General features: G+C 47.8%; 6 protein-coding genes across 6 annotated transcripts; 4 read left to right on the top strand and 2 right to left on the bottom strand.

Moving 5' to 3' along the window:
- Positions 1 to 186: 186 nt before the first annotated feature.
- On the top strand, positions 187 to 1776 carry N7446_001216 (MFS transporter; the record flags this gene model as incomplete). The annotated part of the gene is made up of 3 exons (XM_058509965.1): positions 187 to 456; positions 531 to 1071; positions 1121 to 1776. 3 exons carry the CDS (start codon positions 187 to 189, stop codon positions 1774 to 1776), a joined length of 1467 nt encoding a protein of 488 aa, XP_058375501.1.
- Positions 1777 to 1994: 218 nt separating this feature from the next.
- On the bottom strand, positions 1995 to 4620 carry N7446_001217 (uncharacterized protein). Its single transcript, XM_058509966.1, has 5 exons — positions 4278 to 4620; positions 4113 to 4216; positions 3259 to 4051; positions 2582 to 3204; positions 1995 to 2524 (listed from the first exon to the last, which is right to left on the bottom strand). Exons 1-5 carry the CDS (start codon positions 4359 to 4361, stop codon positions 2071 to 2073), a joined length of 2058 nt encoding a protein of 685 aa, XP_058375502.1. The 5' UTR covers positions 4362 to 4620; the 3' UTR covers positions 1995 to 2070.
- A 768-nt stretch (positions 4621 to 5388) lies between these two features.
- On the top strand, positions 5389 to 7518 carry N7446_001218 (FAD-binding oxidoreductase; the record flags this gene model as incomplete). Its single annotated transcript, XM_058509967.1, has 4 exons — positions 5389 to 5647; positions 5708 to 6871; positions 6929 to 7096; positions 7451 to 7518. The coding sequence occupies 4 exons, from the start codon at positions 5389 to 5391 to the stop codon at positions 7516 to 7518; spliced, it is 1659 nt and encodes a 552-aa protein (XP_058375503.1).
- A 4448-nt stretch (positions 7519 to 11966) lies between these two features.
- N7446_001219 (uncharacterized protein) lies at positions 11967 to 12659 on the top strand (the record flags this gene model as incomplete). Its single annotated transcript, XM_058509968.1, has 1 exon — positions 11967 to 12659. One exon carries the CDS (start codon positions 11967 to 11969, stop codon positions 12657 to 12659), a length of 693 nt encoding a protein of 230 aa, XP_058375504.1.
- Positions 12660 to 17623: 4964 nt separating this feature from the next.
- Positions 17624 to 19126, bottom strand: N7446_001220 (FAD-binding oxidoreductase; the record flags this gene model as incomplete). Its single annotated transcript, XM_058509969.1, has 2 exons — positions 17624 to 18792; positions 18865 to 19126. The coding sequence occupies 2 exons, from the start codon at positions 19124 to 19126 to the stop codon at positions 17624 to 17626; spliced, it is 1431 nt and encodes a 476-aa protein (XP_058375505.1).
- A 1911-nt stretch (positions 19127 to 21037) lies between these two features.
- Positions 21038 to 22291, top strand: N7446_001221 (uncharacterized protein; the record flags this gene model as incomplete). Its single annotated transcript, XM_058509970.1, has 1 exon — positions 21038 to 22291. The coding sequence occupies one exon, from the start codon at positions 21038 to 21040 to the stop codon at positions 22289 to 22291; it is 1254 nt and encodes a 417-aa protein (XP_058375506.1).
- Between the last annotated feature and the right edge of the window lie 354 nt (positions 22292 to 22645).

Raw genomic sequence — 22645 nt, forward strand, 5'->3', positions numbered from 1 at the left:
AATATTAGTTTCGTTTTTCTTACAATTATCAATCAATGGATCATAAATCATTATTCCCTGTGTGCACATATCATACTTGTCGGGCCGCGGCTGCCGAGCTCCGCAGTTAGACACATATAGATAAACACCTTCAACCATGCAAGGTTGTCAATTCTCTTCTCTCAACATCATTCCTAGTCACACAGTATGTCGAGCACATCTTCTACCGAGAATCCCGAGAAGGGGCCCGATCCTCCACAGCCGACGTGGATAGTAGAATGGGACGGCGAGAATGACCTCGAAAATCCCCATAACTGGTCCCAAAAGTACAAATTGTTCGTCAGCATTGTACTCATTATTCTACCTTTGATCGTCAATATCGGCTCCAGTGTCATGAGTGGTACTGCTTCATCGCTAGAGAAGGAGTTCCACGTCAGCTCCGAGGTGGCAGTTCTGACCACCACCATGTTTTTAATTGTATAGTCCCCTTTTTTCACATCCCCTGCAAGAATTTCTAGAGCTAATCAATGGGCGTTCTTTTTTACTTATAGGGATTTGTTACCGGCCCTCTGATCTTCGGCCCTCTATCAGAGAAGTACGGGCGGCGATTGCCTATTCTCAGCGGCGTGGTTCTCTTCGCTACCTTCTGCATTCCGATCGCCGTCGCCCAGAACTTTTATACAATCTTAATCTCACGCTTCTTCAGCGGCGCCTTTGGTGCGTCATCAATGGCTGTCACGGGAGGTGCATTGACAGACGTGTGGAATACTGCGGTCAGTCGAGGAATCTCGTTGGATTGCTTCGTGGCCACAGCCTTCGTGGGTCCCGTCATTGGACCCATTGTGGGCGACTTCATCACGCAGAGCTATCTGGGCTGGCGTTGGACTATGTGGATTACGATGATCGCCGCTTACAGCTTCTCCATATTCGCTAGCATCGTCCTGCCCGAGACTTTTGCACCAGCCCTTCTCACAGCCAAAGCCGCGCGACTACGATTCGAAACAAAGAACTGGGCATTGCATAGTAAGATGGAAGAGGAAAGCAAGACAACGATCAAGTCTTTTTCGAAGGTCTATCTCGTGCGCCCGTGGAGTAAGAGACCCCTTCACATTATCATTATGCCCACTAACAACCTATCCAGTTCTCCTTGCAACGGAGCCCATCATGATCCTGGTCACGCTGTACATGAGCTTCCTTTACGGGCTGCTCTTTCTCTTTTTCCAGGGATTCCCCATCTCGTTCGTGGAGCAACGTGGCTGGAAGCCTCAAATCGGGTCCCTTTCTTTCCTCGGGCTCTTCGTTGGCATCATCATCGGGCTAGTAGGCATGTTTATCTGGTCCATGACGGTCTTCGCGCGCCAGGTCAACTCCACCCCAGGTAAATCAGTACCGGAGCGTCGTCTGCCGCCGATGATTGTGGGCGCCGTTGGATTGCCCATCGGACTGTTCTGGTTCGCGTGGACCAGTAATCCCCATATTTCCTGGGGTGCGGAAATCATTGCCCCGGCGGTGGTGTCGTCGTCGATGTTCGCCATTTTTATTTCGGGTCTGAAATACATTGTTGATGTGTATCTGATTTATGCGAATAGCGCGATCTCTGCCAACACGGTTGTGCGGAGCTGTTTCGGGGCGGGGTTTCCTCTCTTTGCTAATGCTATGTACCACAACCTGGGCTTCCCTTGGGCGACTAGCCTGTTGGCGTTTTTGGCTGTCGCGTTGGCTCCAGTGCCGGTCATCTTCCTCTTGTATGGGCAGAAGATCCGGATGTGGTCGCGCATGTCAGCCAACAAAACTTGAGTGGATGTTAGAGACGTTGCGGAGAATAATAAGAGAGAAGGAATCGGACTATGTGCTTTTGGTGGCGTTGCATCAGACTTCTTGGTGATTTTGACAGACTCGTATCCGGTCTTCGATGAATATGTAGTCTGTTCATCTACGCCCTTTTGCACTCGAAGCCGATGGTGTGTGCAGTGATACCACCTACATGATGCCTACATGATGCCTCGGAGATAATCCTAGCTTTCATGGATAGAACTGGTGGGCTGATAAATAGGGTATATAATTCATGGATATGATCATCAAAGTTCTAATCTACGTGGCGAAATGCCCTTCCATGAGCAAAGATTCAAAAAGTGTAGGGTCAAAGAAGTAATCGGGCGATGAAAACGATCCTAGGGGATATGGTTGCTCCGGGGTCAAAGTATTCTCGTTGTCAAGCCATTCGGTTGTAGAGATATACCCGACCGACGCAGATGGCCGAGGGTCACCCAGATCAGTGGTGGTCGCCGGGGTCAACATCAATGGGGCTGGCTCCCAGGTCTGACCCGCGTCTGAAACCATGCTAATCAATTCGGTACACCAAGTGACCCCATGGTGGAGCTTCGTCAAATATGCGCTGGATACCTCCTGGTGGTCTATGGAGCTCAATTGGCGACGGACGTTCATCAGTCGTGGAATGAGGGTCGCGGAGTCGACTGTACCATCTCCCGTAAGGTATCGCACGCAAAGATCGTGGAATGCAACGAGCGGATAATTTTGGAACATACTACGGGGAATGTGTCAGTTTCGGAATAATGGATATTAAGGACGCGAAGACACCTACCGGCCCAGGACAAGGCAGCTGCTTGGAGTCGTCGACTCCTCGAAGACATCAACCATGATTTGGAGGGCGGAGACGGCGTGGTCATGGGTGATCTGCCGTTGCTCGGCCGTCCGATCGCAACGGTGAATCAGACTCTTGCTGACATGGTAGCAGTATTTGATCTCCAGTTGCATCAGACGTAGGCCGGGGTTGTGGGACCGCAGTGAAGGGATTAAAGGTAGAGCTTCGTCACAGAGACGTTGCAACCGATGGACCTGATCTCTGCGATACTCTTCTCCTGAACGTACCGCCCGCGCTGAGTATAACCCGATATAAATTTCCTCCCAGACAGTCATCATATATGCCGCAGTGGCATGAAGTTGCATCTCAGGGGAGCTATCCGCGGTAGACTGACGGGGTTGGAACTCGGAGTCAAAGAAATGAAGATCGGGAGAGTTGCCACTGAGAAAGACCCGGCTCTTATCCATTCCATACAAAATCCAATAGAGTCGCTCGCGGGATTGCAGCGCAGTCTCATCCACGCCGACGGACCGGTGGAGGCCCATAGATCGCGAAAGTTGACAAGCTGAGTAGCAGGCCCTCTCAAATACCGCAGTGATAAAGAACTCCCGTGTCACCAGAGCCTACAAAATTCAGTATAACAATTCATGATTCACCCACAGGGCTGTCTCTCTTACCAGCATAATGCGCGCCTGAATGTTGACCTCGGTTGGATGCGACAGGGTGTGCGGATCGTCTAGAGCACGACAACAATTGCTCAATGCGTCGGAAATTACCTGCGAATAATTATTCCACGGATGAATTTTGAAGCCAGATCGTCGGGCCACTCGGGCATCTAACTGCAAAGTCAGCAGGACGATGCTGTTCAAGCAGACCAGCCAGGCGGGGTTGAGGGGAGGGCCATCAGGTTGGAAACATCGTCGGATGGCGGCATATAAATCATCAGCCTCAAACACTGGAACAAAGAGATTGATGTGGTTCAGGTAGCGATCGATCAAGGAATACACGACATCCTGAGGAGGTGCTGAGATGGGTCGTTGGTCACCAGTGATAGGCGAATCGGTACACCTCTTTCGAAAGGGAAACACCTCACAATGGCGCAGTAGCGATGGCCGTAAGGCAACATTCTCTGTGCTTTCCGCGAGTGGACCGCCCAGCGACGAAGGCTTGGCGTGAAGGGCCGCCTTGAGTAGCTTCTGCGAGGCGCGAAATAGACACAGAGCGGCGGGATAGCCATACAGATGCTCGCTACATTCCTCCGTTGAGAGAGCCGGCGTTATTGGAGTAACACTCGAGCTTCCTTTTCTATCGTTGATTTTCGGTCTACATTGATCTTGGGTGGTTGGCAAGGGGTATAGCTCTTCCCTAGAGGTGGACTTTGCGGTCAAGGATTCGACTTCTTGAGACAGGCGGATCAGCGATCGATCTATATGGTCCAACCGGCTAAGAACCGACGAGAAGTCATTCATCCTGTCTCTGTTAGTCTTTTTTTTTCTTCGTGCAACAATAAAGATAGCGTGAGGAATTGTACAGTTGCTTGGCCGGATTGGTCCTTTTGAACGAAGCGGAAAAGTCACAGAAGACACCAGCTTTGCGGCAGGTGGAGCATTCTGGCTGGATGCGATCGCATCGAATCTGAACGACAGTACATTACCACATGATCTATCTATATATTCTCCATAGTATGAACACTCACCTTACGCGACCGGCACTGATTGCAGGCAGGTATTGTGGAGTCAGCCTCGGGGGTGAGACGGGCGCGTTTCCTGCTTTTCTGCATTATGAGAAGGAAGGAAGATGATGCCAATGATACTAGGAAAAGATAAACAGATTCATTGAAGCAGAATAAACGATACAGGCGGACTGTGATGCTGGTGATGGGTGATGAGGCATGGAAAGGTGATGAGATCAACGGTCGGGGCTCGGCACGCGAGGTCCGAAGGTCTTGCTATCTGTGCCACTATAGAACGGGCTCCAAGGGACTTTTCCCAGATACCTTCGCTGACTCCTTCGGACGATCAATTAGATATAGACCAAGCAATAGAGCCCATTTAAAAATATATCCGAGGAAATCAAGCAACTAAATATGTAATTTTGGAGACAATTGCTACATCATAGATAGTTGTGCCCATGTATATCGCAGTCCTGGAGGGAACATGCTCTAATATGTTGAGAATTATGGTTAATTCCTGCGCCACATAATTGCTATGCCTCAGTCTTGAGTCAGCCCCTCCCCCCTTCCAATAGGAAAGGAAATCCCTCACCGCTTTCCAGTGGTGGAAGTTTACGCTAATGTTAATGGACCTGACCAGGGTAGAAATTACAGTAGTGGAGCTATCAATAAAAGGGTTCACACTTCGTATAGTAGTTGGACCGACAAGTGTGCTGAGATAATTTGAATTCGCTATAAGTATATAAGTAGGGACGAATTATGCAAAATGAAACAACTGCGACTTGGGCACTGCCGTCTTCTGTGTGCCGTCTACTTCCGGCTGTTCAGCTGTGGTGACAGATTTTCCGATTTCCTGCCATGTATAGTCAAGTTTCCCAATCCACTGCGGGTCCGTTATATACCGTTTTCTTAGCCTAGCAGATTTACTAGTTGTTCTGGTTAATTAATTATGGGCCTGAAAACTACAATCAAGCACCTAATTGGGCTGCTAACCAAATCTTATATACCGTAGCCAGATCCTACAAGAATAAAAAAAATATGAAATATTATTTATTGGCCTGCCCCTGACCATCAGGTCCTACTATTCTGTGAAATTTCCCGCTGCAAAAAATTTCCCCTTCAGAGTTCCTTCAAAATGGGAAACGCCCCTAGTTCACCAGCTCACGCATGCCTGCTCTCCGCCGTCGGGAATGACTCGTCCCTTCTGGCTTTTCCGAGCCAGCCTTTTTACGAGTCGACCGCTGCTAACCCATACAATCTGAACTGGCCCATCTACCCGGCCGTCGTCGCAACCCCGAAAACTACAGAACAGGTTGCTGGCATCGTAAAATGTGCTGTCGAATATGACCATAAGGTCCAGGCAAAAAGTGGAGGTCGTAGCTATGCGAACTTCGGTATGCGCGCTGCTGTGATCAGCCGACTTTCACCTCAAGCTAACTAAACTTCACGGTTAGGTCTCGGCGGAGTGAACGGTGAAGTCGCGATTGATATGAAGCATTTCCAGCAGTTCTCGCTAGATAATTCAACTTACATGGCCACTATCGGACCAGGCCTGCAACTCAGCGACGTAACACGGAAGCTGAACGATGCCGGCGGAAGAGCCATGCCGTATGGCGCTGTCCCCGAGATAGGTGTCGGCGGCCATTTCACCATCGGTGGGCTCGGCACATACTCGCGCCTGTGGGGTTCAGCACTAGATAATATTGAGGAAGCAGAGGTCGTCCTGGCCAACTCAAGTATCGTGCGCACCTCCAAGGAGTCCTACCCAGACGTCTTCTTTGCTATTAGGGGCGCGGCTGCGAGCTTTGGGATTGTGACCGAGTTCAAAGTGCGTACTTATCCGTCGCTCAGCCAGACGGTCCAGTATAAGTACGAGTTTAGCATTGGCAGTTCCACCGAGCGGGCAAACTTGTACATGGCCTGGCAGGACTTATGCTCGCAGAAGAACCTGACGCGCAAGTTTGACACGCGGATGATCGTTACGGAGGGTACGATGATAATTCTGGGGCAGTTTCACGGCTCGAAGGAGGAGTATGAACAACTGGGACTTGAAAAACGCCTTCCCGCTTCAAATGCCGGCAATGTGATCGTGCTCACCGACCCGCTCGCTATGCTAGGACACGATATAGAAAAATTGGCCACTGGCATCGTCGGAGGGGTACCGTTAAACTTTTACGAGAAGTCGTTGTCCTTCGAGACGGATAAGCTTCCGCCGAATTCGACAGTGCAGGAATTATTCCACTATCTGGATACGGCTGATAAAGGGACCCCAACATGGTTTGTGGTAATCAGCATAGCGGGCGGCGCAACTAACGACGTCCCTGTCCATGCCACCGCGTACGCCCAGCGAAATGTCATGTTTTATGTGGAGTCCTTTGGAGTCAACCTCCTGGGCCGCGTGTCAGAGACAACCGTCGACTTCCTCGACGGAATTAATAAACTTGTCACGAAGACGGTTCCGGGAGCTGATAGAAACGTCTACCCTGGATTCGTCGATCCGTTCTTACCCAATGCCCAGGAGGCGTATTGGGGCCGTAATTTGCCAAAATTGCAAGAAATCAAGGCTGCTATTGATCCGAACGATGTGTTCCACAACCCGCAGAGTGTGCGCCCAGCGGGTAATGAAACATAGTTCGTATGCCCATCTGCTGTGCGCTGGTGTTTTTGCCCTTCAGAGGTGGACCGCCAGCTGGCCTGGCATTCCTGCCACGTCCTGTCTGAGGAGGAGGAGACATGTTCGCGGCTGATATGCTTGCACGGATGGTCCCTAGCTGCATCGGCCGACTTGTTCGCTGACGAAGGTCGCATGTTGGAGGAGCGTTTTGCCCAGATCAGAGGCATTAGTATGTCTAGAAGATTCGATATTTACCGTCGAGGCTTCAAATTTGAAACATCGGTTAGTGAAGGCTCAAAATAGTTGGTAGACTGAAATTGACTATTGTCCATAGTCGGAAGAGTATTTTCGGGAGTGTCGCCGGACTCGGGAGTCGATTCCATAAATTCAGATCGACATATGTTGTTACCTTCCACTTACCATCCCTACTTTGTGCGGCTTCACTGGTGTCCGTCGGGGATAAAGTGCGCATGCGTCTAGAAAACGGTGCTTGCATCTCTTTCGTGGGAGGGACGTAACCGTTATTGTTGAAAAAGCTATTAGGCGCCGTTCTATCAAGGGGCACAATCACTTACTATCATAGTGTTGTTGAAGCGTCTCAAACCACTGCGACGTCTCCCCGATGACGTCGAGAACTTGGAGCGAACATGAATTTTCCCTTTCTTCACTGGACAGGCCGGTTTCATAGATTCCTTGAAAAGAGATTCGACAAACTGAGATATTGCCGTAAGATTCAGATACCCGAACCGTCCGATAGTTAGCCGTCAAAGCAGATATAGCAGGAGGCGTGTCCAGTCCTGCCTGCTTCCTTTGATGGAATAAATGCTGAATGTTGAACTGCGCCAGGGCTTCGATGTATGAAGATGCTGTCTTGAAACTGGCATGTATAACTAAGTAATTCAGTAATTATTGAGATCGGCTTGAACCCCACTCGTATTATTGATAGTAGGCCTATCGAGGAGCCGCGGGTGAACCGCAAGAACCTAGAAATGGGCGAGTCTTGGCGGTCCTCAGTTCTGTAAGCTAGAACCGCGAACCTCCAGCGGTTCGGTTCTTCTAGGCCCGGATTATTTGTTAGAGCACTGCGGTTTATTCAACAAGTGCAGGTCATTTCCTATTTCGGTATATTTCAATTGCTGATTCAGCACACAAATCCTGTTGAATAAACCGTCCACCCATAGCTGAGACATACATCCTATTAACCGGTCAATTTAAACGTAATTAGTCGACCACGGCAACGAGCGTACTGTATCCTCCGGAATTGACAGGTATGAAAAAGACTCTGCTTAGGTGTGATTTGTAGTAAATTAATTGTTCGGGAGCGAAAATGAACGACAAGTCCGTTGGCTTCGGATTATATTATGGATATATGAAGAGACCTGTTGACATGATTTGTCCTGCCACGGATACTCAGCAAGGATATAAAACGGATGGTTGCGATCAACCATTTATCTGTGCTGAGCCAATTTCATCATGCTTACGACCAATTGATGGGGGCTTCTCTGGGAATAGTCCACCCCTATCTGGCTCTACAGAGCCACTGTATGAAAATGATGACCTTCCCTCTTCTAAACCCAAATGTGAGGCAACATGATTGTGCTGCGAGAATCTTCACTAACTGAATAAAAGGGTGCATGCCGCCATTTTCGATGTCAAATTCATTCCTTACAGCCGATGAAACCACCGAGTTTAATTTTATTCGCCAGTTAGAAGCAACAGATACAAATCTGTCTTTCCTATTGAACCTAGTTCGTGTTGTTGGGACGAAAGATGAAACGAATCCACTTGATCAATCCCAAATCATCCCGAATAGAGCCTGTGACAGCCGTGATGAGTATCATCTTTCTCATACTTGCGAAAGCGGCCAAATCATTGAAAACGGTCCTACTCCGTCCAACAACGCTTTTCATGCTGTTCACTGGCTGTCCAATCAATTCAAGTGCCAGGGTGGTATTTGTCCTCATGCTGATTGCCGAAAATGGTTTTAGGATATAAACGCTCATGTTTTAACTTATGAGTCTTAAAGGCCGGAGAGATGCCCTATGGTTGATTGCAAATATCACGACCGAGGATTTGCACGAAAGTACGATATGACTCGGCGTGTTTTGGGGCATTACAATAGAAGATTTTGGTGCGGGTTTTGCGATAGGAAACGCGCCCTAGGTTCCAAAAAGCTGAGTTCTAAGAGCTATTTGGCCGCTTGCCATGGTGTGATAACGAATGTCGAATGCTGACTCTAGGGTCTCATGGTGTTAAAAAAAATAGTGAGATGATAGCTAGGGAGCGTCTAAACCCTTAATTTAATTGCTACCCCTCCTGATCATTGTGGACTAGTATTATCGAGGTTATTCTATTCGGTTGGAGTGTTGTAGTGGCGTCTTAGGTGCTAATCGTACACCGTAATGGTATTCCCCCTTCCCCTTCCAAAAAAACTCCGATTTTAAATCGCCATTTTCTCGAGAGCTAATGGGGGATATTTCACATGGTCTATTATAACGTGCCGAAATTTTAGACCGATCGGAAGCCTCTAGACCTTGGCAGTCTGGCGACGAAGTTCACTTGCTGCCAGGCCTCCGACCCGCTTTTCCTGCCATAGTTAAGAGGAAAACCCCAACCTGCAGTCTGCCAGACTGCAGCTACCCCTGTGGGATAGATTACCATTATTACAGACTCTCACTTCCTATTTTGTACCAGCCGTAGCAGTTACCTGTATAACTTTGACTTTTTCTTTCATCAGCCGAGGCCCTTGGCGCCTTCAGCTTGGTGATCGACGAGATGTGACTCAGAATGCCAAGACGCTGCGCCTCGCCGATGGCACACATTCAAGAAGAGTCATAGCAAATTCAATATCCCTGGTACTTATAGATACATCTCAGTTCGAAAGTTTCAAGTAGACTCCCTTTCCCCCTTTCATATCTACGATCTCAGGTGAACGTCACCTAACATGGTTTCATCAGAAACTTGTCAATCTCTACAAGACCGCAACGTCCCCAGACTTAATGTCGAATTCTCATGGAAGAAATGGAAAACTGTGATAACGGATGACTGCAATCCCGATTTCAACCCTATTTATACCGTCAGTTTTCAAAAATCAAACAAATCACCTCATTTCTTTTTCAAATCTGCGCCTGATTATGGGACCATCGGCACCGGAACGCTACACACATTCTCGATCAATGCCGAGTACGAACTCCATGGTCAAAAAGACACACTAGTAGCGCAAAAGCGCTGGCAGACTGTATACACCTACCACTCGCGTGCATTCTCTGACAATAGCTTCCCGGTTATCCTGACTTGGTCTAGTAGCAGAGGGTTCAAGAAATGGAACTTTGTTTGCATGAACGAGAACCAAGGAACAGTAGCGAGATTCTCTGTCAATATTTGGGCCCTCAAAAATACCGGAACTATTGAGTTTATGGGAGCAAAGGCCGAATGCGATGCAGCAAGAGAAGAAATTGTTGTCACCGGGTTAACACTTTTCTATTGTACGATATTGAGATCGTGCAGTATTTTGTCCTTCTTGGGAGCGATCTTAGCTTGTCCTGGCGAACAAAGAAATACTCCATCGGACGCTTTGCCTGCAAGAAGGAATTAGCCTTGCTCAGATGGCGTATCTTGTCATAGTTATTTCAGATGCTTGTTGTTATTAGATCTCCCCTTCCTGTACGATATGTCTCTCTCTGCTTAATAACTAATATTCAGATTGATAAACAACTAGCATTAAAGAAGCTCGTAGGAGTTGAGATCCCCCATATGGTGCCTAAAGATTATCTAATACATAGTGAAGAGGAATTCGCGGTGGCAGCTAGTAGACCTGGCGTATCAACGGAAGCAAGAGAATCCAAATGTGAGGGGCTACGGCTGAAGTGATTCAATTGAGCGGTGCCAACATGCAGTTTATCTAAAGCTTAGAGAAATGTAAAAATTTAGGTGTGAGCAGCGGTGAGTAAATACCCTGCGGAACTGATAGATCACATCGCGCAGGCTTGGCCTGGGCAATAGATCGGGACCTGGCCTGTTACACCAACGGCCAAACAGAATTAGGAAGCTTGCAGTGGTGATGGCAGCGATAGGCTGATGGCAGATACTGGCCCGAAATTCATCATTAATAGGGAGGTCAACAATTCTTCATTTCGTTGGGGATTTGTGTAAGATCCAAGTCTAGTTCTTTCACGACCAACTATATGAACACACTCAGGCCATAGATGCCAAATTTCGAGCACAAAGGTAGAAGTTCCTCTTTAGGGAGTACCAATGCTAAATGGCATACCCCACTACAATAGTTACTTTAATGGAAATGTTACTGCGTAGCTAGTCATATCTGTCCTAGATGAATTTGTCCTCGTATGTGTTTGGGATCGGAATGACCTTGCTTGTCCGGGGTAAGGCTTCTAGTCGTGAAGAGGAGCCCGCTGTGTCTGATCACCTCTTGGCTTCGTATGCGCCTAAGCCTTGAATGAACTTGGCAGTGACCCGTGGCGATCTGGAACGGTGGCGGGCGCATGGGTTGTTTTTTTTAATGGCTATACTCCTTTCTTGTTGCATGGTTGATTAGCGATCGAGCCCTCTTTTTGGTACGGATCTAACTCTCAATATGAATGAGTTATCTGATCGTACTTCACATGGAGGCCGATTTCGATTTGGAACTTCATTGTGTAATTTGGTATAGATTCTGCACAACTAGTACCGCGTGGGTGGCTGCATCATCAGTATCTCATAGTCACGTTGGGAATTTTCATTGTGTGTAGTGAGTGAACGAAATGTCAGCACTGGCTCACGCTCACTATGCACACCGATGCAAGGATCTTCGATTTGTCTTGGTAATCAGGAATAAACTTTCGGGGCCATTTGGAGAAATTAAATTAGTTGTTAATAACATCGGCTCGTATGAGGCGGTGCAACCGTATCCGCAGAAAGTTGATTGGCCGTGCACACGTCTCCACTGGCGATCTGCCTCCGCCCAACACGAGGTCGACAACTCAGCCTCACCTGCTGGTTAACTTAAAATACTTTATTTTTTCTTCATATATCGATGCGATACTTCGATACTTCGATTTGAGAGGGAGACTCCATTCTTCTGAATTTACCTCCACGTCAACATGTCCTCTCAACGTTACTTAGACGTTGCAAACACTGCTCGCCCGGACAGCCAAAGCTCCGCTGAGCTCTCAATTTACAGCGACACCCCACCCACAGCTCCATCCTCACGCCTTTTCCATGTATATCATCGGCGACGTAAGCTCGATTTTGCCATCTCAACTGCCGAAAAAAACCCCCTCGCCTACGTGCGGTGTTCAACATTTACCATTGGCAAACCAGACCTAACATACCACGCCGGCGAAACCGAGGATGCCCCGATCACAGCTGTGTGCAAATTCATCAATTTCTCTCGACACTGTAAAGTGGGACTCGGTAATCCGGATGATCCCAACATCGCCTGGGAGGATTTGACACGCCATAAACTCACGACGCATTATCGGTTCGAGATTACACTGGATACTGGTGAGCGGAGGGCTTTTATTTGGAAGCGAACCAATACCGTTGGGATTGGAGAGGAGAAGCCATCTAAAATCAGCTCAAAGAATTTTAAGCTTCAGGATGAACAGACTGAAGAGCTCGTCGCTGTTTACCTGAACAATGGGATGAAAAGCCGGAAGAAGTCTGGCAAGTTCCAGATTAATGTGGATTATGGGGCTGTTTTTGATACTATGGTAATTATTACCGGGTTGGGGCTTTTAGAGAAAGAGAGGCGCCGGGCGAGAAGTCAAGAAGGGGCCGCTGGCGGTGGTTAATAGAACTTGTTTTCTGTCTTCATTTCTCTAGCCAGAGAGTATTACAGGCTGGAACCTGATTCTTTGACGGCGCGTTGTTGTCATTTTGGTCAGGGCTTTAAAGCTTTTATTATTCGCGCTTCCGAGCTATTTTGAGAACTGTTATTCTTATTGCTCACCCGCAGAAAAGAGGGAATGGCTTTGCATCAACGAAAAGTGGTGTTTTCTACGTACCTTACGCTAAAACATACCGCTCACTCTTGAGTGTCGTGCACGCAATACACCTGTAAAGACTTTTTACTTCCCCAGAGTAATTGTTGTGCAGAACCTTTCGCCATTATTTAGGCTTGCCCCATTATCTCAGTCCAAAAAGATGTTCTTGGAATTTCTGCTAGGGTGATTGTGTTCTCCGAAGGTTACAGCGCCATTCATGGCATTCCTGGTCCGGAAGGAATTTTTTGGCTTGACTACACTACTGTGACTCGCTCGCTTAACTTAATGGGAGTATCGGCCCCGGAGATGACACAAATGTACACCTCCAATGGAAACTCATCGACGAGCAGAATGGGGAAAGGCAGAATCTGATGTAATAAATCTCAGTTTGGGCTCTTTAGGCCATCCGACCATTCGAGGAGATCGTTCGAGCCGCTCCCCAGAAAGAACAATATCTCTTGCATCAGTCGCCGCGGCTTACGCAAAACGGGGATTTTTTGAAAAATCCGCAACTGTGATTTTTCTGGCCACAGAAACCGACCAAATTAATAGCAAAGGAACTCCAACTGTGGTTCTTTTCAAGTAATCATAAGTCCCCGGAGTAGCAACTCATAATTGTAACGTCTTAATCTCCTGCTTATGGTAAAACACATAAAACGCTCCATATACAACATATGCAGAAACAAGAAATGCATGTCGGATGGTAAGCTGTGCTAAGACGTTTCCCTTGTAACTACACAATTCTAGACAAGACCAAAGACAAGGTGCATATTTTTTACGCCTCATAGTGCGGTGGCATTTGGCTCGCCTTCTTGATCCAAAAGTCTTCAGTGAGGTTTGGATCGGACAATATTTCTGGTCCCAGTGTCAGGTATATATATGAAGCATACAAGATGAATGGAGGTAAGACCCACATGGTGCATATGGGTTCCTCTGATCGCGAGGAAGCCTGTCTCTTTTCCTTCCTCGCGCTACGTCTTGTATCTAGAGTCAACTATATAGTTGTTCTTAATATCGATTATTCATCTCGAGACACTACCTACCTCTATCTATACGTGAGACCTTCACATCCACATCGGGGAGGTATAGGTCTTCTGGAGCCTTGTTTACTACTTCTGGGAGCAAGCAATAGCGTGCCTGAGCATGACCAGAAATCTCAGTTTTGACGGAAATACGAGTGGAGAAGTTCGTGAGTCGGTTATTTGGGGTGATGACAATGCAAAAGAGCATGAGGTCTAGGACTGAGAAGATCTCAGGACATTGGCCGAGCTCCGATGACAAAGTTGTAGATGTGTCAGCTAATTCCCGTGTCGAGTCAGTTATTTATGTGTCAATCAGGACTTTCTTTCTTTGGGAATCCTAAAACACTGAAGCAAAACTTCCCCAATATCATGATCACGCTCCGACGGCGCATATGTTAAGCTGATTGACGAAAGTCGGTTCTTGGTAGGTGTCCACAAACAGTCTGGCGGGTCATCTGAGGTTAGCGCAAACTGACCGGGCGTAGGCGGACTAGTGCTGCCGAAATCTTTGAAAGGAAGTTCAGAGGGATGCCTGTTCAGCTGCGCTACCCGTCAGACCTTCTATCACCGAAGTGGGCCTAGGAGAACTCGATGGAGGGTTATACTTGTGAGGTAAATTGATGGCGGACCAGTTTCGTGTCACCGACAGCTATGATCTTGTCTTGGAGAGCAAGCTGGTCGAGTTGGGGAAAGCTGACGTCTTGAGGGGTATAGGTACCTTCGATGAAGATCCAGTCTAGTAAGCTAAGGGTCTCCTTGCCGTCACTACTCTGTGGATTGTAACGTTTGAATGAACCCGGACACACTACCACGGCGATATGGGGATTCCTGGTCGGATTGCGTGTTCGAGAGCGATGTTCACGCGGAGTAATCAGTGTACTGTAATAGAGGCTTCCTACTTGTCTTTCGTTGTTTATAATACGGGCGAGATCGGCAGAACTCCAGGATCTAATTAAATCAATTCGGAAGCGAATGTTCTTGGTGATATCTTGAGCGGGTGCACCACCCTCAATAAGGATATCCCACAGCTTCATCCTCATATGAGATTGGAAGCCCTGCAAAGCCTAGAGCGGTTCCAAGCTTTTCAGGGTATCATAGGTTTGCTTGGGAGACCACCGGACGACATCGAGCGAGGTCATTCGATCATCTCGTACTTACACGTCGTGGGTGACTTTGGGGGGAATATAAACCACCACAGGCTGACTATTTCCAAAACCTCGCATTCGGTTACTGGGTGAGAATGCCCAATCAGCACCGCAATCTCCGAACCGAGAGCCTCGTCAGAGTGGGTCTGTTAAACAGACGCAATTATAGGAAGAAAATCGTGCTTGTATATTAGTACAGGATGGAAGGGGCTCTCCACTTCCTGCATGTCAACTGGTTAATCTTATTCAGAGGCAGGATCCCCCAGTACGAGTAATTATTGATGTCAGAACGCAGACCTTGGAGTCTAGGAACTAACATGTTGCCCAACATTGGCTTTCTCTGGCGCAGTCAATGATGCCGATGCAACTGTCTTTTAAGATGAAGATGACGAAGCCTCCGTCATTGACCGCGAAGGGCACATTGAACGGCTCTTATGCTCGCTGTTCCGGCAAAGAATGCATAGGTGACTTATGTTCTTGGGTTAACAGCATGCGCGTGGTGTTGATCTAACACTTCCTTCGACATGCCGTGCGGCCGTTACGATTAGGCCTCGATTGACCAAAAACAGACTTATCTAAGGTAAGCAGTGTCCTTTGTTTAATAAGGGTCGTATTCCTCTAACATAGTGCACTTATTTGTATTAGGATCGTCAAGGCCGTAGCCTTATGTTGTGAGGGAAACCCCTGAAATCACACTAGAAAACAAGTATTGGAGATAGAGAGGGCTTAACTCGAAGAAACAACGATGATAGGTGTCAGCGTATGTGAAGTATCAATGTGCTCTACCAGCCTCTTTGTGGCCCAGTAATAGGTTAACCACCAATTTAGCGGTCAACAGGAGCCATAGATGTTCGGACCCTAGTCCGCCCACCTAAATAGGGCTTTGTCGAATGATACGGACATTTTTTGCGAACAACTTAACATCTCTATTGCATATCACTCGGGTAGGCCAAAACTCAATTTGACTGAGAACCACGATTTTAATATATTTATAGAACACATGAGATCTCCCGGGGTAGTTTATAAGAGCCTGATAATAGCGGTCATGACTCACAAGGACGCCATAAAACCGCTCTACTTGACGGTGACAGGACAAATGATATCCGACCCATTAGTCCTGAATACGGCATACTAGCGTGACAACCTACAATCCACGGTTTTATTCAATAGAGCTGTTTAGACCTTCCTCCGAAAGTCTCGCCGGCCTGCTATTTTTATCGGGATCGGGCCGCACTTAAACACTGTCAAGCCCGTTACGTCAGATTTTGCGGTTGCATAACGCGGATCAAGCTTCTAAGTATATCCCTCCCCTTATTCGCGGCCAACCGCCATGTAAAGCACTTCTCACCACTGCTAGGCGACTTTATATAAGCGGTGGCTACATTGACCTATTTCAAGCTAATAGTGCTGGTAGGGTTCTGACAGATCTACCGTCCTACCCATGGCAGCATGAGGAAGTCTCCTTAAGTGAGACAAGGCTGGTCCAAAACAAGAAGAATCCGAAGGAGCTCCACCATAAGCTTTTGGGCTCTCGATCTCTAGAATCAACTGATATCGAGCCTAAATTTGCAGAGAACATTGCTAGTGTTGACATCGTCCTGTTTTGCGCCGGCTCCTAGCAGCCGATACGAATCACACGATAGTACCGTTCAAAGTCGGCACCTCTGCCCACTGCGCGGGACACGAGACGGCTAACATGAGGATATTAGGCACATGGGATAGAATTTGGAATAGAGGGACGATCTAAATATAGCCCTCTGACAGGGCCACTTCAAAAAACCAGCGCAGGTCGCGCACAATAGGCACAGCGGTCCAGACGACCCGAACACCCCCTAAACTTACAAATATATATACCATCCGACCAGGGCCTATCTATACCGTTGACAGTCATCCGACATGCTAGAGCGATATATATAGGGAGGTTCGGTGAATGGCCTAATAGACGCCGACTTGGCCACCACACAAGCATTTCTTCACTGCTCAACCCCGAGACGAGAGTCTATCTGTAACTGGTCTCAATCCTTCATAGATCTGCTTCGCACTCTTTTAGATATTTCATTTGTGACAGATCAGCTGCGGTGCTATGAACCGTATTCCTTATTCTCTGGCGAATAACTCTTATGCAGGAAAACTCCGACCAGCTTCCTAAGTGGCTTAGGTTATGTTCGGCACGACTTATTAAGCGTATCCAGTTTAAATAGACTGTATCCCTTGGCCGCTTATGCGGGAACTGCTCGCTATAACACTTTATAATTATCCATCTGAAAGTTACTACATTCTCTTTATACGTGGTCTCCCAGTCAACTGGCCGTGCGAAGCCAACGATTGTTGACTGTGAGACGGGGACTTTAACACTGTTTTTAGACTTCTCCAAAACCAAATTGGGGTCCAAAATTTAGACCCAAATCCCAACCCAACCTAACAAAACCTTGAAGACAGCTATAGTAGAATCCATATAAAAGGGATAGCGCTAGGAAGCAACCGAAAAGCTACGTCAAGTTCTGGGTAATACAGATGCGCTATGTGTGACCCTCATAGATGGTATTTCTCCGTTACAGTGTGGATCCTGTCAAATACTATGTACAAAATGCCGACCTGTGTCATCTCAGGAGACAATCTGAACACCCTGCGGATTGTGGAAGATGTCCTTTGGATCTAAGTCTCGCTTGAGCTCTTCCAACCGTGGAAGGTTACTACGCCAGTATGCACACTGGGCATCGGGCAGCTTAGGATCTGGACATCCGAGATATGCGTGTCCCGCACTGTCTGGCACTGCCTGAGCCAGAACATTGTAGAGTCCATTGGCAAAACCATACGTAGTTTGCGAGATTGGACCAAGCGGGTTGGCTACGAAAATTTGGACCCAGAAAAGCACATCGCGGTGGCCATATGCTGTGGCATCTTCAGACACGGCATTGATAGCTCCACCCGCCAAGCTGAGCGTGACGAACCAGGCCAAAGTGCCGGGGTTGGTCTTGTGGATGTAAACGAAGAGGCCGTCGATGGCTGAATCAGAAATCAGCGTGCTGGGGGTGAATCCGAGTGACTTGGCGTAAAACCAAGTCGGGGAGTTTCCGACCAGCCTCAGAATGGTATCTTCCAGTCCATGAACGATCGTCCCCAGCCAATCCGTCAGAACTAGCACAGTACCGGGCTCGCTGGTGGGGAATTTGTTCTCCAGGTCGAGCTCATCGTACTCCTTCTTTGAGCCAAAAAAAATACCTTCGAGAATGATCTGGCCGTCGAAGATGACCATGTTGGATTCAAACTTCCAGGAGAGGTTCTCCTGGGCTATAAATGCCTGCCAATCCTTGACGAGCTTCGCCTTCTCGGCAGGAGTCCCCAGATTGAACGGGTACGAATATTGTACGGCCAGGCCAGGTGCCTCCTCCGTGCGTATTTTGAACTCTGTGACTATCCCAAAGCTAGCAGCAGCACCTTTCACGGCAAAGAACACATCCTGGTTCTGAATATCCGACGCTCGCACAACACTCGAGTTTGCCAAAACCACCTCGACTTCCTCAACATGGTCAAGCGCTAGGCCCCACTGGCGCGCTGCCGGGCCCAATCCGCCCATCGTCAGGTGGCCACCTGTCCGGATGGTCGGGCAAATACCGTGTGCCATCGCTCTGTTGCCTGCATGGTAAAGCTCGGTGTCCAGATTGCCTAGAGTTGTTCCGGGACCCAAGGTCGCGATGAAGGTTGACTTGTTCATGGAGAATTGCGAGAAGTGCTTCATATCGACCACGATGGCACCATTTTGTCCTCCGAGGCCTAGAGCAAAGTAGGGGTTAGTCATCTGGTTGCTCGGGCAGCTGAACTACCATCATCAGCGGATTGTCATACCGTAGTTGCCAAAACTATGGCCTCCACTGCGAGCCTGCACTTTGTAGTCATAGTCGGAGGCACATTTGACAACAGCAGCGATTTCGTCCGTTGATTGAGGGTATGTGACTGCCGCCGGGGTGACCGGGATATTCAAGTTGTATAGCTCGACTGCGGTAGCCTGATAAAGAAGTGTATCTTGGAACGCGACATGAGCAGCAACGCCTCCGACGGCGGATACGAGACAGTCACGTCCAGCAGTAATGCTGGTGGTATTGCCCATAGCGAAAAGGCCGACTTAAAGATAATGCAACATGTATTACGAGAAAGAGACGACCCTCGCGTAACTTGGCCTGAAGGCCCCTTTTCGCGTTTACTGTGTTTACTATGCTTGGGCCGCTTACGAACACTGATAACGTAATCTACAAGCGAATAATGGAGATTGATACGGATACAATAGCTTAGGACATGCGATCGGGACAATAGGCCTAGGAATTACTCTCATCTTGTCAATTGCTCAATGTCAATTAGTCTTGTCGGGCAATATGCTTGCGAGGCGCAACGAGCGGAACTGGAACGCGTCGCACGACGCGTCCGCCTCAAGCCACTTGAATGATCAACACCCCAATTTGATTTCCCTAAGTATTAAGGGCAGCTATTAGGGTTTCGGTAACTAATTCTGGTGGAGCCAAGAGCCGGAAACTAACGGCAAAGACAAACATCGCCAATCACCGTACACAATTAACCCCACGTCATTTAACTTTAGGGCGTTACTAAAAGGACCCCCATTCTGACCGTTTGGACCCTACCTACGTTCACTAAACCCGATTAGGTCTCATGCAGTAATTGTATTTCCAATGCATTAAACGGTAAAAATGCATCAATTTCTTGGCAATGCTAATGCCCCCGAGAATTGGCGGTTATAGATCTAAGGTACTTCTATTTACTATGCAGACCCCTAGTAAAATTAAGTCACTACTAGAGACTAAATCAATTTTAACGTATTTCCTAATTGGGAAGATGCCCGGTGCTTCCTAAGGCGACTAGACTAGGCATCCTCACTGTAGGATGCCGATAGAGCTATTCCTAAGCCCTAAGATGTCGCCGGCGAGGTAGGAACGGCTGCAGGCAATGCCTAGGCCGCATTCTACGCTCCCTAGGATGCCGGCGAAGCTATTCCCAATGCCTACGATGTAAAACTACTCGCTAGCGACGTCGGGGGCTTAATTTTGCTAAGTGGCTGCATAGTAAAATAGAAGTACCTCAGATCCATAACCGCCAATTCTCGGGGGCATTAGCATTGCCAAGAAATTGATGCATTTTTACCGTTTAATGCATTGGAAATACAATTACTGTATGAGACCTAATCGGGTTTAGTGAACATAGGTAGGGTCCGAATGGTCAGAATGGGGGTCTTTTTAGTGATGCCCTAACTTTAAAAAGACATTTGGTAGCTTAGTTAGCTTTGTGTCACAGCGATCATTTCGGGATTTCTTCCTCACTTGGTTTAGGGCTCATTAATGTGAGACAACATCTACTCCGTATGGAATTTTATATAATGAAATGGGGATGGCTCGATGGCAGTCTGATATGGCAGACGGGTCGATATCAATGGAGAGAAGACAACCAACCACTCCCATGCCCACCGTAGGCTTAGAGAGTAGTCTCAGGAAGCGACTGAAGTACTGATCTTGAAGCTATATCATGAATGAAGAATCTGGTGGAAAAACTGTAGTCATATTGATGATGGTAGGATGCTGCCCTCGAAGGAGAAGATTGCATGCAAGCTTCCTAAGGCATTTGTGATACCTCAGGCCCTTAATACGCTACTGTCATGGGTTCCACCACTACAATAACCAATAAGTGTTCACGGGCGACGGGTCGTGATTGAGTGATCGCGTAGTGCTGTTTCATCTTAAGAACGGCTTCCCACATTTCATCGGCTTAGAAGCAATCTCCGATATCTTGCTTAAATAGAGTGGGACAAGACGATGATCCAAGTCTGCTATATGAGAAAGTCTTCTCTAGACGGCATATAAAGAAACCTCCATGCGCAGTTCAAAATGTCTCTTGCTATAATTCACCATTTTTCAACTGCACCGAGTCATTCTTTTTGAAGTCGTTTTGGATACATCCGGCATTCTTTTACAGAGATCAAGATTCTCGTATTTATGGGGGACTGATCGTCGTCGTCATGAAGGGAATTTTTTACTTTTTTATATTGGCTTGCGTCGCTTCTGCTTGCTCAACCTTTACTCACCCAGGGCTTCTTCACACCTCTGAAGACTTTGATCGCATCCGGGAGAAAGTTAACGAGGGGGCCGAGCCGTGGATGGAGGGTTGGAACAAACTTGTCGACAGTCCGTATTCCGATCCTTCCTACAAACCGAACCCAGCGTCTATCATCTACCGAGGTTACGACGGCACCCACGCCGAGAATTATGCCCAGTTATACCAGGATGTTGCAGCGGCCTATGTGCTTGCCATTCGGTGGTCTGTGATGAAAAACAGTACCTACGCAGACGCTGCTGTCGGCATCCTTGATGCATGGTCTGTGAACCTTACTGAGATCAGTGGCACCGCGGATTTGTATCTTGTGGTCGGAATTTACGGCTACGAATTTTGTCAGGCTGCTGAAATCATGCGCACTTATACCGAATGGAAGAATTTCAACCGCTTCGTCGGAATGATGCAGCGCGTCTTTTACCCAGCAATTAATCAATGGTTTGTGGATCATGAAAATTGGGGCTCCTGGGGTGGAGCTGTGTACCCTGGGTGGGATTTATCCCAGATCGCTGCCGCAGTTTCGATTGGAGTTCTCACCGATAATGAAACAATATACCAACAAGGCGTGAACTGGTTTCTTAATGGAACTGGAAATGGACAGATAAACAATGCAGTTCCCTACACTTATTGGTACGACAATCAAGTCCTGGGTCAGCCAATGGAGACTGGTCGTGATCAAGGTCATACCATGCTGGATATTGCACTCTTCGCCGCGATAGGTCAAATGACCTACAACCAGGGGAATGATCTATTCGCTCACAATGATAGCATCATTTTGTCTGCGTATGTCTTCCGTTCTGACTTCATTGCCAGTTGTGATCCACTCCTATGTTCCTCCGTACTCACAAATCCTTTTAGCGCTGAATACGAAGCCAGATACAATCTCGGCTATGATGTTCCCTACAAGGCATACGGCAACGTGTATTTAGGTTTACCAGTCATCAGCAACTCCAGTCGCGGTAACATCCGTCCAACTTGGGAATTGCTTTACAATCACTATGGGGTCCTCAAAGGCCTGAACACCACATGGACGAAGAAATATAGAGACATGGTTGTGGCGAATGGAGGAGGATCTGAAGGAGGCTCTGGGAACTATGGGTCTGATAGTGGTGGTTACGACCAGCTAGGATGGGGAACTCTGCTCTATACCCTCGAGGGATAAGGAGTCAAGACTAAAGCTAAACTGGCATAGCCTGGTCTTCTGCGGCAAATGCCTGTGCTAATCTATGTAACATGTAGCTGGAGCTACGGTGCTAACCTCCGCAAAACATTCAAGGGAAAATTCACCTCCGGGCAGTTAGACCACACTTAATCAATGATCCCTGCAACCCCGCACTCCCCGCGAGGTACCTCGAAACTCCGGCGGGGGCGAGGGGAACAGTTGATGATTTTCATCAACGACTGATGGAAAGACTCTGTTAAATTGCTCCATCGACATGACGGGGGAAATCTTCGTTACATCAGAGGCATGGGGTAGTCAGCTATTGCATGTCAATTTGCAGGGAACGAAGGCCAT

The sequence above is a fragment of the Penicillium canescens genome (genome assembly GCF_028828765.1).
Source record: "Penicillium canescens strain IBT 15451 chromosome Unknown utg000002l_segment0_segment0, whole genome shotgun sequence".
Classification (NCBI taxonomy): domain Eukaryota; kingdom Fungi; phylum Ascomycota; class Eurotiomycetes; order Eurotiales; family Aspergillaceae; genus Penicillium; species Penicillium canescens.

What these genes read in the sequence shown, in the direction of transcription:
- N7446_001217 (XM_058509966.1), bottom strand. Translation starts at nt 4,361, where the DNA reads ATGCAGAAAAGCAGGAAACGCGCCCGTCTCACCCCCGAGGCTGACTCC. An exon ending in ACCAATCCGGCCAAGCAACT is followed by an intron (nt 4,052 to 4,112) that starts GTACAATTCCTC and finishes TAACAGAGACAG; the next exon opens with GATGAATGACTTCTCGTCGG. An exon ending in TTCAGGCGCGCATTATGCTG is followed by an intron (nt 3,205 to 3,258) that starts GTAAGAGAGACA and finishes TGAATTTTGTAG; the next exon opens with GCTCTGGTGACACGGGAGTT.